At 41.5% G+C, this 16,159-nt stretch overlaps 1 protein-coding gene across 1 annotated transcript in view; it reads right to left on the bottom strand.

Moving 5' to 3' along the window:
• The window catches only part of aacs (acetoacetyl-CoA synthetase), a 37,054-nt gene that overhangs the window by 19,788 nt on the left and 1,107 nt on the right, over positions 1 to 16,159 (bottom strand). The window contains exons 2-10 of the mRNA XM_029439080.1: positions 15,957 to 16,060; positions 13,898 to 14,018; positions 12,944 to 13,057; positions 7,395 to 7,492; positions 6,525 to 6,639; positions 6,119 to 6,200; positions 5,809 to 5,965; positions 2,480 to 2,560; positions 1,401 to 1,525 (exon numbers count right to left, since the gene is read on the bottom strand). Coding sequence (XP_029294940.1) covers positions 1,401 to 1,525; positions 2,480 to 2,560; positions 5,809 to 5,965; positions 6,119 to 6,200; positions 6,525 to 6,639; positions 7,395 to 7,492; positions 12,944 to 13,057; positions 13,898 to 14,018; positions 15,957 to 16,060 — 997 coding nt within the window. The remainder of the gene's footprint in view (positions 1 to 1,400; positions 1,526 to 2,479; positions 2,561 to 5,808; positions 5,966 to 6,118; positions 6,201 to 6,524; positions 6,640 to 7,394; positions 7,493 to 12,943; positions 13,058 to 13,897; positions 14,019 to 15,956; positions 16,061 to 16,159) is intronic.

The raw sequence follows: 16,159 nt of genomic DNA, 5'->3' as shown, positions 1-16,159 counted from the left end.
AGGACATTTAGCAATCTGCTGTAAATATCCTCTGTGCTACTTTGGACCAGAACCTACGATGTGTGAAACTGGGAAGGGTTTCTAGGGTATTTACAGTACAGTAGGTGGGCGCGCGTTTATACAGCCTGCACTTCTCAGGGGATACAGTATCACGAGACCAAACTCTCCTCAACATTGATCAAACCCATTGCAGATGCTTGCTTGGGAAAAAGGGAAAAAGTTTTTCAAATGTGGAATCTGTGATGTCCTCACTGTGCCATCTTATAGTGTGAACAGTGTCTGAACTAGATGGCAAACTTTAGGTTTCAAACCGTACTGGGTGGCGTGTAGTTTGACCTGGGTTTTGGTTCATCCAAATGTACAACATTACCATCACTCTCAATAACAACAGGCTCCATCATGGATGGCTGACTTTTAGTAGCCTGCTCAGCTGAGTACAACACATCAATGCACTCTTAAACTAACAGCGAGGCAGCTCATCTGTGCTCATCAATAAGGACGCTTGGGGTGTCTTGTGTGTGATTGAATTTTGCATCTTTTGCATCTTAAGATATGTGAAACTTCATCCAGAATTACTTTTTCTCAAAATCTCAATACAGTACAACCTTGACATGACAAAGTTCGCTGTTTTTTTTAACTTTACACCAAATAATAAGCAAAATTATTATCTCTTGTGCCCACTCTATACTCCCTATACCCCCCCCCCGCCCTACCTTTCCATCATGTTTTTCTTTTTGTCTCATTCACAACATTATTTTCACCCTCTCTCCTCTCATTTAAATGAGGAGCAATAAATTAGTAAGCAAATAATGAATGTTTATTGTAAGATCAGTTGCTGAGGGTTTCTGTTCTCGATGCACATTATAAACAGCAGAAATCTTTATTCATGGGTCTGCTCTTGTGTGCGTGTGTGTCCAAGTTGTCAATTAGGCAAACACATTATCAATTCAGCGGTTGAAAACAAAATCTCCAAGGAAAAGCTTACCCTTTGCTCATGCTCACTTTCTCACTCCGTCTGTCTATCCCAATCCCTCGTTCTCATTTCATTGTCTGGTTTTAGTCTGTACCCTCTCTGTCTGTCCCCTTTCTCTTCATTCCCTAAAATAGTATATTAAAAAAGGGCAATATAGTGGTCTACTGTCAGCTGCCCCATTTGTGTTGAAAATGTTGGGCTGCACTGCACTCGAGTCAAGCTACATACAGTAGGTATTGGTAAAATAAATTGTGTTTTCATTTTGTTCAGATACAATTATTATCCTTTCAATAGTAAAAATTTCAATTTTGCGTTTAAAATATCCATTTACCAACAGAAAGCAATATACGGCACAATGATTCAGTCATTGTTTTGGCTGTGTGTGTGTGTGTGTGTGTGTGTGTGTGTGTGTGTGTGTCTAACTCACCCCAGCTGGTCTGTCAGGTTCCACAGTACATTGGGTGTGGGTATTAGTGGTGAACCGTCATACAAAACCACCGAGGCACCCACTGCCAGAGCAGACATCAGCCAGTTCCACATCATCCAGCCGGTCTAAGGGCCACACACACACACACACACACACACACACACACACACACACACACACACACAGTCAGTTTATCTGGTACAAACACTCTCATCAACATGGATGGATGGGTAGCAAAGTGGACAGACTTTGTCAACGCTATAGCGTCACAACTATGTAAGATGCAGTCACTAAACTTTACTGGTGTAGTTGAGATCCAAATGAATGCCAAGTTATTATTATACAATTCTAATCAGCGGTGAAACGATTAGTTACTTAATCGATTAGTCGACTGGAAGATTTGCTGCTTTCAAGAAATGTGTCTACGTAAGTGTGGGCTGTTTCATAATGATAACAATTCTGGCATTTTGTACTCCTAATCAATTTAACTTAAAAAAATCTAAAGATTAATTAATGATGAAAATGATCAGTAGTTGCAGCAGAAATAGGCAGATATTCAGTTAAAGGTTAACTATAAATTGGCAAATGTATTTTTCAGATAGGAGGCGCTGAGTCGCAGTAATCTTAAAACTTCCTTGTACGATACCGATGCTTGACAGAATACATTTGTGGTGCGCCTATCTGTTCGTTGGCGTGTCAAACCATCATGAGTTTAACTTTTGCACTAATCATGTGTAAAACACACAAATAGACACTAAACCAAACAAAAATGTCCACTTTAAATCAACATAAAATGATGTTCCTTAATGTTTACCATCAAAAGGAAATTTAATCTTCTCAAAACAGCTAAACATTCAGCACTCAATGCTGCTCATTAGACAAGATCGGTGTGTGTGTGTGTGTGTGTGTGTGTGTGTGTGGTTGTGTGTGTGTCCAGGCTCATGATTAAAAATACAGCACGATACTTAGCATTCTTTCTCTGCTGGTAACTGAGATGAAACAACAAGAGAGCGGTGGAAAGTTCCCCTGATATTAAACATTTTTTACACGTTTTTATTATGAGACGATTGTAGACATACCGTGGTGTAGTAAATGATGACATCACTGCTGGTCATATTGCCGTGCAGAGTGTGTTCCTTCAAGTGTTGGATGAGTGTGCCCTACAGAGACAAGAGAAAGCGAGATAATTAATTAGTTTGATCATCGATTAATCGTTAAAGTAATTTTACATGCAGAAATGTTTTCAGCCACTCGAATATGGAAATGTCCTGCTTTTCTCTGTTCTAGATCATAATACATTGAATATCTTTGGGTTTTGGACTGACAAAACAACACCGAGGACTTAAATTGGGATGGACATGTTTCACTATTTGCTGACATTTTATAGACGCACGATTAATCAATTATTCGAGAAAATAAACTAAACTGTTTTAGGGATTTTGTTCATACTTTCATTCGTGACATTTGTTGAATGTCATCTGTCTGAACGCAGTTCATCATCAAAGGTAACTGATATTCTTCACATGCATCTGACATACAGAATGTCAAAAACACCTGCATATCACAAGTTCCAATAACCCACTCACTCACTCACACACACATCACACACACACACACACACACACACACACACACACACACACACACACACACACACACACACACACACACACACACACACACACACACACACACTGAGAATTCCATCACAGTTGGATAGGTTATTATTGCTGGTGGTGAGTATAAACTGTACGAGTGTGTGTGACTGTGTGTGTGTTTTAGTTTTGAGCCTTGATGTGTACGTTCCCGTTAGCATAAACAGGTGCTCTGTTTGTGTACGAGTGTGTGTGTGTGTGTGTGTGTGTGTCTTTGACAGGACTCAGCTGCCATACCCGTCCTTTGGAGCGTGCCATCTTGCTACTGACAGCATGTTAACAGAGCCGTAACAAAGCAGAAAGCGCAACAGTGCCGGAGCTAATTGGTAGAGCCAGAGAGGACTGCCAGCGTCGCAATAGGAAATGTTTTCACCAACGCATTACTGTCCAATTATCGGCAGCATGGGGAGAACGAGGGGGCTCAAAAGACACAGAAAGGTAGACAATAATAGAAAGAAAGAAAAGCGAGCTACAGGAAAGAAGAAGTAACTCAGGGAAGAAACGTAATGAGAGACTCTGAAAAAGGAAAAAGGAATATTTTTTGAAAATGCATGAGAGTTAAAGATAGAAAAGCTAATGTGAAGGAAGGCGGAAGGGTAAGGCAAGAAACAGCGAAAATTTGAGAAAGAAATTGGTGCGTGCAAGAGAGGGAGAAACGTTTTGGGAAAATGTGTGAATGCATTTTCACCGAGTGTGTTAACCCATTTTTGAATGTTGAGTGTTTCAGCCTTCAAAGTGAAGTGGTCCTTTTGAAATCACACATTCATCTGGCACTCCCCCTCACTCAGATGTGGTATGTAACAGGAAAACAAATTTCATTCATGCACTCTCCTGAGAGCGAATAACCTTTTGAAGATCTGCTGATGGAGGTTTGCTGCCATCTTGTGGTGGAAAAGGAAACATAAACCCAAAATCACACAAGCACAGTTACCGCTAAGTAAAATAGAAGTATGATATAATCTAAAAAGGCATGACGGAGGACTCACAATATTGTTGTTACTACCCTCATTAACATGTTTCATGATTTGAAGGATTACATCATAAAACAATGGTTTTGCTCTTAATGTGTAAAGTGTGTGTGTCATGTGACAGCTGTAATACTGAAAGAGTGGGAGCTCACATCGCCTTTAGAATTTAGGGATCAAAAGCTCCACACAAGATGCTAAATAGTACATTTCTCAACCGTCATTTCCAAGGTCAAGAACTTTAAACCTTCACTCTTAGCCCAAAATGAATGGAAAATAACTTAACTGTTCAGAAATAAACATTGGATCATCTATAATGCCATGACAACTGGGCAAACTCAATCTGCGGATCAAGATCATGCGATATGATAGAAAGCTCCGGAACAGCTACATAAATGGACCTTGTGAGGAGATTTTCTCAGCTTTAGAATTAAGGTTTCACGAAACAATCTGCTTTCCTCTCCTTTTTCTTTTCTCGTATTTGTTATTCAAAACTCTTTATTGAGAACATCCTCTTCTTTGAAATTGTTCATGTGTATTAATATAAATGGTGTGCACTGAATAGCAAACTGTACATGTGGGCCAACCCAGGAGAGCTCTGCAAACAGATGCGACCAGCGTCTGCTTGTGTGTGTGTGTGTGTGTGTGTGTGTGTGTGTGTGTGTGTGTGTGTGTGTGTGTGTGTGTGTGTGTGTGTGTGTGTGTGAGTGTGTGTGAGTGTGTGTGAGTGTGTGTGAGACAGCTGCGGTCCATCTAACCCTTGTGGAGCAGTAACAAAAAATGGTTCAGTCAGTAAGATGCAACATTCCTCCCATTATTTATTATTATATTTTATATATGATCAGCAGTGTGTGTGAGAAATTGTGTTTGTGCCCACTCAACAAACAACGGGCGTCATGCAGCAACATTCTCTTAAATGTCTCTTATATTTAAAATAAAAAAATAAGAGAAGTGAACTGCTAATGCACCAAATGTTCTTCGTGTGCTGAATAACGAATCCCACTTGATCTTAAATTGTGGGCGTGAGGCACATTCTTTATTATTAGCATAAGTAAACATCCCCTTAACACTATATACAAAGGGCAGGTGTGCTACCGTGTGGAGTGAAATTGAGGTACCGTTAAATAAACTTTAAACAGTTGATTTTCCAGAGCAACAGTACTGGCGTTACAGGGTAATCAAAAAGCATTAAAGAGCAGTGTGTAAGCCGTGCAGAAGCTGAACCACAATATCACCCTCCAAGGGTTTTTATAGTCTTACCTGGGATCAATGGACCAATAATATTTATTTAGCCCAAGAACTTAATAATCAAATCATTATAATTACTCTAATTTGATTATGTTAATGCTTCTTTTTATGTCCCTAAAATTTTAAACGTACATTTCCTTGTGTTGGACAAAAAATGTTAAAATTCTATTTTTCTCGTAAAATTGTCTCTTACCTCAGAGAAGAGCGAAAAGAAGAATACATTGGTGAAATCAATGAGTACGAACAAAATAATAACAAATAGTCGGTACGAAAAATAAGAGGAAACAGGTTTGTATATCGCTTCCAAACAAAACACGAGAAGGTCAGGAGTTCAATACCAGGCTGCCACCAGTGTACCCCTGAGCAAGGTGCTTAACCCTGAGCTGCTCCAGGGAGACTGTCCCTGTACTTAGTTCAATGTAAGTCGCTCTGGATAAGAGCGACCTGTAATGCAATGTATCGCTTCCTGCATGAGGCCGAAAGAGATATTTAATAATATATTTATGATTTTGGGCTGATGGAAGCAAACGTTTTTCTTACCCCAGCAGAGTGGACCATACATTTAGGAGATCCTGTGGTGCCGGAGGAGTACATGATGAACAAGGGATGACTGAAGGGAAGCTGCTCAAACTCCAGCTGAGGAAAGTGCTCGGCCTCACCACCACGCCCAGATGCCAAGAAATCATCTATGAATACACTGTGAAGATAAAGACAATCAATAAAATGAGTCACAGAAGAAATGAAAGAAAAGACTGATACGTTATGGAAGAGAGTATATCTCTGACCTGCTCTAGATCATACAAAAAGCTTTCTCAGCTTCAACAGTGTAGTTGGAACCACAGACACACACCTGTTGGGGATCTTGGAGAGGTCAGTCTCGTGTTTGGAGCGAGCGTAGGGAATCACCACCACTTTCTTCAGGTCAGGGAGACCTACAGAGAGATTACCATCAAATTCATTACAGAGAATAACAAATACATTTGGCTTCTTCAACTAATGGGTGGAAAGTGACTGGAGTATGTACAGAAGTTCTTTTTGTGGATATTAAAGATGATGAAGGTCTCTTCACAGCGTTTAAAAACTTCTTTCTGCTAACATGCAGAAAGGGCCATTAGATCAGTATCTTAGAATAAAGTAGCTCCACTGGGCTTTAGAAGTGCTTCCAGAGGTTAGAGTGTGAAGTCTCTGAGTCAAAGCTGACACTTAAACCAAAAAATGTTAAAATGTATGTTCAGACACATGATGTTGGTGCCAACCTTTGACTACACTGATCAGCTTTTCCATGTGGTCGTGTGTTTTGCCGTTGTAAACCACAGCGGCAACAGAGAAGATCAGCTTGGGCTGGATTTGAGAAAATCTATCAAGGACTCCCTGAAACAAAACAAGCAACAGAGAGAGGGTTAAAACCGAAGAAAGGACAGAAGCCAGGAGACAGGAAAGGAACAGTAAAATAAAATCCACCATTTACTGCAGTAAGAGCGGTGAATGTATGCCCTGAAAGGAAACATTTAATGTCGCATTCAACATCATTTCTCTTTCAGGACAGATAACACTATTACAAAGCATATCAGCGTATGCAAAGAATGAAGGGAGCAATGGCAGAGTACACTGTGATTTATACTGAGGAGATGAGCTCAAGACAAAATGCCTCTACAATGTACATCTGTACAGTATTAGCAACTCAAAGTGTACACAGGAAGAATATCGTCTAATTCTTCTTACTAAGGGTGAAAACATGTTTTTATTGTGAGTGTAGTTCTCTGATCGGCCAGACGGGGCAGTAGCACACCAGAAATAAGAAGCAGAGACCAAGATGACAAAAACAGCATTCAGGAAAGACTTGCTGTAGGATTACTCGCAGGATTCTACTTTTCCCTCTTTATGTATGTTTGTTTGCATATGCGAGTCTGTTTTGGCACGATCATGAATCCCCTATGAGGTTTAATTAAAGACCATTGACTTAGACTCTAAAGCACATTCTTTAGAAATAGCATTGTATGGGAAACGTTCCATTATAAAATCTAGTTTGAAAGAAAATAAAGTGTTGATGATACAACGGCATAGAAAAACTCAAACATAAGTAAATAAAGAAATACAAGCTACAAACAGCATTAAACGGTCCTTACGTTGACACCAAAGTCGACAGACGTGGAGCTCCAAATGGCTCCAATGCTGGCTGCTGCTAACATGCCCTCCACTGCGTGGATGCCATTGGGCAGGTAGCCTAAAGTGGGAGGGAGTAGGAAAAGATTCGGTTCAAACAGCAATCCATAGGATTCCTTTAATTCAAAGGAATCATGCTGTATTGTATTATCAAAACGCCCAGCGGCACAGAATTGGTTGCATTTCCTTAAATTATTTCCGCAATGTAGTTTCCCAGACCACACATCATATGGGACAATAACAAAATACATTTTATTCAGCATGTACATAAATAAAGTACATTAAAGTCAAAGGAAAGTCAGAAAATCAGAAATATCAGGAATTATTCTATTGTTAGATTTGAAGTAATCTAGGTCAGTGGTTCCCAAATGGTGTGCCGCAGTACACTGGTGTGCCGTGAGACAAATCCCGGTGTGCCGTGGGATTTTGAAACAATTAGGGCCTATTGCATTTAACTGTACACAAGGTTATGAATGAAGAGGAGAGAGAGAGAGGTGGAGAGAGAGAGTGTGGAGAGAGAGAGAGGTGATAGATAGAGAAGGAGAGGAGAGAGAGAGAAGAAGGAGAGACGACGAGACGAGGATAGATAGGAGTTTTACGTGCGAGATGGTGAGGTGGGGAGAGAGACTATCGTATTAGAAGTTGAGATCCGCTAGATCGAGAGCTGTGTTCTCTCTCTCCCTCTTGTTGACGAGGACTGTTTGCGCTATGTTTTTCTCTCTCTCTTTTTCTCGCTTCGGGGTTCGTCTTGTTCTGCTTTTTCTCTCGTCTCCTCTTCCTCTGTCTCTCTCGGCCTTTTTCTTCCTCTCTTCGCTCTCTCCTTCTCTGCTACTCATCGCTCTCCTCTTTTTCTCCGTCTCTTCTTATTTTCTCGCTCTCCTCTCGAGTTCGCGAGAGAGAGGCTGTTTCGAGAGAGAGCTCTCTTTGAGAGAGAGAGACGGGGGAGAGAGGGAGAGGGTCCTTTCTCTTCGCGCGAGAGGAGAGAGAGGGGGAGCGAGGAGAGAGGGGAGAGAGAGAGAGAGAGGGTGGAGAGAGAGGGGGAGAGATCTCGAGCTAGCGCGCGCGGAGGGGGAGAGAGCGCTCTCGCGCGCGCGAGGCGGGGGCGCGAGGAGCGCGCGAGGGGGGAGGGGCGCGAGCTCGAGGAGAGCGAGGGAGGCGGCGCGAGGAGCGAGCGAGAGGTGGCGCGCGCGCGCGAGAAGGATGCGCGCAGCGCGCGAGCGCGAGAAGATGAGGGGGGAGGAGCGGGAGGAAAGCTCGCGAGAGAGGCGGGCTCGAGAGCGAGAGCGAGAGCGAGAGAGAGAAGGGAGAGAGCGAGAGGCGAGAGAGAGAGAGAGAGACTCGAGAGAGGCGAGCTCTTCTCGAGCGGCCTCGAGAGAGTCGGCGCCGAGAGACGAGCGCTCGCTTCGCGGCTCGCGCGCTCCTGTCTCTCCGCGCCGCTCGAGCTCGCTGCGCGCGGGCGCTGTCGCGCGGGCGCGCCGCGCGCTCGCTCGCGCCCGCTCTCGCTCGCGCCCCCGCCTCTCCCGTGCGCGCGCGCGTCGCTTTGGCCGCGCCTCGCTCTGCCGCCTCCCGCGGGGCGAGGTGGCGCCCGAGTGTCTCCAGGCATGCTTTCTTCTTAACAAGTAGGGCCTGAGGCTATAACTGCCGTCTTGCTGTTATATACTCTGTCAATACAGGAAATGATGCTCAAGGACACTATAAATCCTGTCACTGGAGAGCACAGACAATCAAAGGGGGGGGGGGGGGGGAGAGAAAGAGAGAGAGAGAAGAAGTGTGAGTGAGTGAGTGAGAGAAGAGAGAGAGAGACAAACTGGACATGGGAAAATAAAGAAAAACACAATAAGGGTGCACAATATTACAATTCTTAACACTATCAAATCTAATCTTTTCTAATTAACTGTTAATTTCAGCCAGCACCAATGAAGACACTTTTCCTCTCACTGCAGTAGCAGCATGCCTCTAGCATTCACTGGATTTACTTACTACACACGTACACATCTGAGATTAGAGCTGCAAGAGAGATTAATCCACTATTAAATAAATGCTTTATATTATTAAATGCCACTTATTTTGATAATCGATTAATCGGTTTGAGTAGTTTTTAAGACATAAAATCTCATTTTTCTTGTTTCTTTACTCCTACTTGTGGACAAAACAAGACACTTTTCATCCTTTTATGTCCCTACAGTCATCAGATTCAACTTAACTAAAGTGTTGCATTCAGTAAGTAAAAGAAAAAGCAATGGATTGACGAGGCGCAGCACAGGAGCCTTCTTGCTATAAACACAGGGCTGCTCTGTTGATAACGTGCATCTAATCTAACGTGACAAAACCACAATACAACTGTCACTTCCTATGAATCATGATTAATCAGGGTTTTATTGGTTGCCATGTTGATTCTTGCCGTAACCAGGAAGCCGATCCTGGTTGGATGACGTCACCGTCCTGATACTCCGCCTCTACAAACACGCATGTTAATTATTATGCTCTCGCCCTGGACCAGGGAAAATAGCATCATGACTCGTAAACTTACTACAACACCCTGGACGACTGCTTCTGTGGCTACTCTGATGAATCGCTCTCTTGCGGCGCTGTAACAACACTGCTTTACACGTCAAAGCAACACACTGCTGTTCCCATCTGATTAATCATGCACACTGCTATACCACTTTTCAGATCACAGAGCTATTGTTCTAACATTTGACCATCGTGTTCTTATCCTACCAATTTATAAAAACAGACGTTCATTTCAAGGACTCATAAAGTACAAAGAGATGCAGAAAAAAATTTAAATTGATGTTTTATTCCTGTGAGTTAAACAGTAATTGAAAACTGATATCCGACAACAGGTTTGAAATCAGCTGAGAATAAAACTTGTGCGACGTGAAACCTTCCCGGACAATTTCTGTGAACGTGCCCGAGGAAGACTCTGCGGTAAACTTTGAGTTTATCGAGCAACTTAAATGATTAGTATATGAATAAAGTTGTTGACAAAGGCTTTTTAAAAAAGGCCCTATGGAGTTTTCTTACAATAAGCTTTGTTTATATTCTCACACCCACTCATTCCACCGAAATGCATCACAGAGCGCAACAGGAAGTCATTTAACTGGCCATGTAACTTTTTAACTCCTCCCTCAGTCAATAGACCGGCCCTTGAGGTTATTTCACCCATCAGCAGTTATAACCCTGTAATTATTATACTAATCTGTGCAGTACGGACTATACTTAAGCAATTATTTGCAATTATTCAACTGTGCAATGCTCATCACTTTGGCATTGCTACTGAAATACACTGTACATTACAAGCAATAACATTATTTTTTAATTAATTAATATTACACATTATATATCATTTTAATATATTTATTTTTGTTATATATTGCAGTACAATGTGCACATTTTTACTTTAACTTCTCTATGTTTGTATAAATATTTCTATTTTATTTTAATCTACAAAAAGAATGCGGACTTTGTACTGGATGCACAGTGAAGGCAAGACACACGCTTAGTAACAGGGCGGAGGGTGATGTTGAAGATGATAGGGTCGAGGAGAAGAGCAATTCAATCTAAAAGGTGCATGGCAGAGAGAATGTGTGTGTGTGTGTGTGTGTGTGTGTGTGTGTGTGTGTGTGTGTGTGTTGGGTTGACTTCCTGCTATAAAGCTTGGGCTTCATCAGCTAAGTGCTTATATATCTTCTGGATTACAGACACTGAAAAGACATTTTAGTTACAACCTAGGGACAAGGACATTGCTGTGTCTAACACACACAAGTTCGCACACACACACACACACACACACACACACACACACACACACATCTATGTGTGAGGAATGTAATGGAGAGAGGCATGAAGGAGCTGGTATCTCTGTCTACCTTCCTGCCCCCCCACTCCATCCCTCCTGTCTTTCTAATGAGATTCCCACAGAGCTTGAGTCACTTAGCTAATGGATTTCCCTACCGCAATATCCATCTTTGTCACACACACAAAATGATGGTGTGATTATTATTTATTTTTTTGCGAGGAGAGCAAAGCAAGCAAAGATTTCTTTCTCAAGTTTGTAGAATCCAATGTGTAGGCCGGGACATCCCTGCAGCGCCACAATACTTAATTCAGGAAGGTATTTTTGACATATTTTGGCTTCAACAAATGCAATTTGGATATTGCACTTGACTAGTTAGATGAAATTCCTATTAATAGTTCAGCGCTAATTAAGATTCCTTGATTATTTTACTAATTAAGTCAGAGTACAGTCCTGGTGTTGGCTTCAACTCACACATTGTAGTCATCCCAGGGAGCTTCACAGTAAAGTCAATGGCTTCTCTATCAACTACACTTTTGTGAAGGGTGACTTAAATTTGTAGTGGTGGTTTTTGTTTTTTTTTTATCTACAAGCATTTTCTGTACCCTCTAAACTATTGTTTAGCAGAAACAGTTCTGAAATGAAAGGTCCATAAATCGGAGACACTATTTGACAGCTTCTGTGTAACTGAAGCCTCTGATACTGACACGGCACCAACAGCTCAATACACACCGCGGCATCATGGCTGGAGACAGTGATGGATAGTTAGACGTCCACACACACTTTTGCTGCATCTCAGAGCCGTTTTAACCTCCCCTATATCCGAAGGGATTCTCTGGTGACAAACTGCTTTATAAAAAAAAGTTTCACCTTTTTTTTTTTAAAGATACAAGTCAGTAAAAAGTATCAGTTAAGTAGCTGTGTGGGATACATCATTGTTACATTATACTAATGTGGTTCTGGTGAAGGATAATATTGAAGAAGGGATTGTTGGCAGTACAATAGATGCACTATACTTTTAGAAACTATACTAGTTTTATTATGTATTGGTGATTAGATCAGGAAACCTCTTAATGCCACCAAACATATTCATCTGGTCGACAAACGGTTCAGTTCAAGTTCAAGTCTGACTCATGCTTTTGTTTGACAACCCTAACAGCTCAATATGCATTTCCACAGCCAGCGATGTAGCAACAACCTCGGGAAGGTGAAAGAGATAAGCTCTCACAAAGCGTTCGACTTTGTTCTGTTCACACATTCAGGTGCATTAATGCTCCAGCTGCTTGCAATAGTGCTGCTCAGTGACATACTGTTTAGTTTGCATGTAGAACTGTTTAGATCAGGATGAATGCACAGTTGGGCGTTGCAGAAAAAAAACATGCATTTCTCCTTGTACAAATATGAACATTGAAAAAAAAAATGAATGAATGAGACTTTCAGAAAGAGCTGCAGCTTGTGCAAAAACAACCAGCCCTGCTCACCAAGCGAGCACAAACACACAGACGGAGCGAGAGCAAAAGAGCGTGTTGCAACAAGTTTTGAATAAAAAAAGGCAGGAAGAAGGAAGGAGAGGATAAAAAAAACATTGGAGGACAAAGGGTAAATAAGAAACAAGTCAGGAGGATGGTTATTAATCTATCTACCAACTGGTTATCAACCATACTCTCTCGTTTTCCCCCAGTGAGACGGAGAGCACATTTATTTGAGACTCACCTACGACCCTGTCTCCAGTCTGGATGCCCATCTTCCTCATGGCTGCGGCAAACAACGCCACATCGCGCCTCAGCTCCCCGAACGTCACCTTCGCAATCTCATCGTTTGCCTCCGCTGGTGGACACAAGGAGGAAGCGAGACACACGCACAGAAACAGAGATAAATATATAGATTTCCAAAAAGGATTTGATGAGAGGACACTTCCATCCATTGTGATTGGTTTAGATGCTTTAGACTTTGTGTTCCACTTGATATAAATGCCAATAAGCACAGAAAAATACAAAAACAGGTAGACAGAGATGTAGACATAAATAGAGAGTGATAGTGTGCCAGGATGGAGCCACAGACAGGAACAGTCCTCCTTGTCTCTCCAAGTAAGAGTTCCCTGACATTCAGAGGCTCCACAGCATTGGGACAAATTGGCCTTCTTACTTAATTACATTACAGCTTCTGCACAAGGTTGTGTGCATGTGCATGTGTACTCTCGTGTGCACACAGATAGAGCAATAAAGGAGAGCCTGTCCATTAGTATGTGACAGCCCTGAGAGATATAGGAGGGAGCAGCGGTTAATATATTGACAGACAAAGTGACAAATACAGCATTGTGCTCACCGCTGCATCAATTCTGTGCTCAAATGCCACCTTAACTCTGTTCCTTCATGTCTTCCTGACTTCAGTTCGGCTTATTTCATTTGCATATACAAATCGTGAATATGAAATAGAAGACCGGGAGGGAGAAACGCATGTCTTGCCCTGCATGATTCGAGTGTGTAAATGTTTGTTTTATGAGGGAGAATAACAAAACTGAAAATGAGTGCTGTGTTGCTTGTTTTGCTCCATGCATGGAGTAAACACTGCCAGTGTTCGGGGTTTGATACCTACTGGAGACCAATAAAGCCAACATGCGAGCACTGTGTCTCATATATTAAAAAAGTTTTAGCTTGAAACACTTACTTGCAGCGTAGAGAGCTACTTTGTCCTGGTCTGCATGTTTGAGCAAGTTCTCAGCGTAGTTGAGCCGAGCGCCTCTAAACCACTCTGGAACATCCGAGATCCGTTTGGATACATCGACCACCTGGTACACACACACACACACACACACACACACACACACACACACACACACACACACACACACACACACACACACACACACACACACACACACACACACACACACACACACACACACACCATTGAAGTTGACCAAAACAATGCATTTGAGAGCTTTGGTGCTCTTGCTGGCACAGAATCAAGCACACAAATGGGACTGTGAGATAAAAGATCTCATTTCTTTACACACTTATGAAGCGTCTGCCACTGCAACAGCTGATTGAAATATGACAACATGTTATGGCAACACTGGGATTTCATAGCCTAGCCCATTGTGTATCACTGTTAAAAAATGTTTGATTGACCGGTTAATTGTCGCCTCATCTTCCATCAAATGCCTGCTGGGACTGCCAGCCTAAGAAAGGGTTAAGTGGGTAAGGTGATGAAGGCCTAAAAAAAGAATATGTGACAAGGAATGTATTATCCATGTGTACAGAAGGGGTGTGTTAACAACATGCTGCAGCGCCTTAACCTCAACACAACCGCCTTAACATTTATTACCTCACACACCCATCTGAGAGGACAAATCCTGGAACTAAGCAACATTAATAGGCTACACAGTAAAAGCAAATAATTTAAAGATAAGATTAAATAAAGATAAGATCATTTATAATCAGTGAAGCTTTGATGAAAACTAGGTGCAACTTTAATGTCAACAAATGGTTCCAAGTAAGCTTTGAGTTTCAGACAGGGTGGGAAACGATCACAGCATAAAGAATTATGTCAGTTTGACATGTGTCCGGGAGTAAAGGAAGTGTCAGGAGCAGCCACAGTGAGCTGTTAGACAAAGAGCTGCAGGTGACTGAACACCTTCAACTTCTCAATGAGGGAACGACTCCCACTGTTTGAAGACATAGAATCAGAGGACGGTTGCTCACAGAATGATGGAAAACCAATTATTGTCTGACTTCGTTATTAAGTGACAATAGTTTGTTTTGTTGCCCTTAGTATTATGTAACCTGCGGTGTTAAACAGCATGTTTTGTTACCACCAGTAAATAGGGTGTTGCCGTCAACTAGGACTGAAATCCCCTTTAATAAAGCCTGAAACCAAAATACATAATACCAACTTGTGCGTATCAATATACTCAAGGGCTAAGTCTTTGTATTACATATAGAGCTGCAACAATGAGTTGACTAATCAATTAGTTGATCGAAAGAAAAATAATGGCCAAGAACTTTTCAAAAAATGCAGAAACGCTGTTTTCCGCCTCTCAAACATGGAGATGTTCTCCGTTTTATATCATATTAAACTGAATATCATTTTTGGAGAAAACAAACGAGACATTTGAACACATCACCTTGGACTTAAAAACTGAGATAAACATTTCCCACTACTTTCTGACATTTTATAGACCAAACCTATTTATAGATTAATCTAGAAAATCATTGGCAGATTAAAATCGGCCATGCCTAAATTACCTTTAGTTGCAGCCCTAATTACATACGAACACTTTGGAAGTAAGAAAACGTTTATGAATCCCATAATTTGTTCGTACACATAAATTGTGTGTTTCATGAATGTGACCTAATAATTGCACATTATGACCCCATTTATGTTCCTATATACATTATGTTACAGTGTTATATAAAAGGTGTGTGTATGACAATGAAGGAGGTTGATGTTCTACTTTAGAAACATAAGAATGCAGCAGACTGGCAAACTTGAAAATGACCAATATAAAAAAAAAATGGAAATTATTGGAAATGCTGGTCATTCATTGAATTGTTATGGAGAGTTTCTCTGCACAGCAATCCACTTCAGAACCACCAATCTTTTCTTATTGTTATTGTCAGATACGAGTACTTCTTATAATAGTGAAAGTGGGCTGTTGAATTTGAGGCTGACATAGAAACCAATCTCCTTCAGGATCTAATGTAGCAGCCAGGGTTGGACTCACCTCTTCATATGGTTTGGAGCAGACTACTCCACAGAAGCGCCACACTTCTGCCCAGAAATCTGGGTAGCTGTCCACCGACCACTGGTACAGGTCATTGTAGTTGGCTAGAGGATAGAAAATTAGCGATTACTACAGATGTATATGAAATATATCAGTTTACAGGTGTGACCATCAGCTCCAACATATAATGTCAAGTTCATACA

The sequence above is a fragment of the Cottoperca gobio genome, chromosome 9, assembly GCF_900634415.1.
Source record: "Cottoperca gobio chromosome 9, fCotGob3.1, whole genome shotgun sequence".
NCBI lineage: Eukaryota > Metazoa > Chordata > Actinopteri > Perciformes > Bovichtidae > Cottoperca > Cottoperca gobio.
Note: the sequence above shows the minus strand (reverse complement) of the source record. Positions and strands in the feature narration are given on the sequence as shown.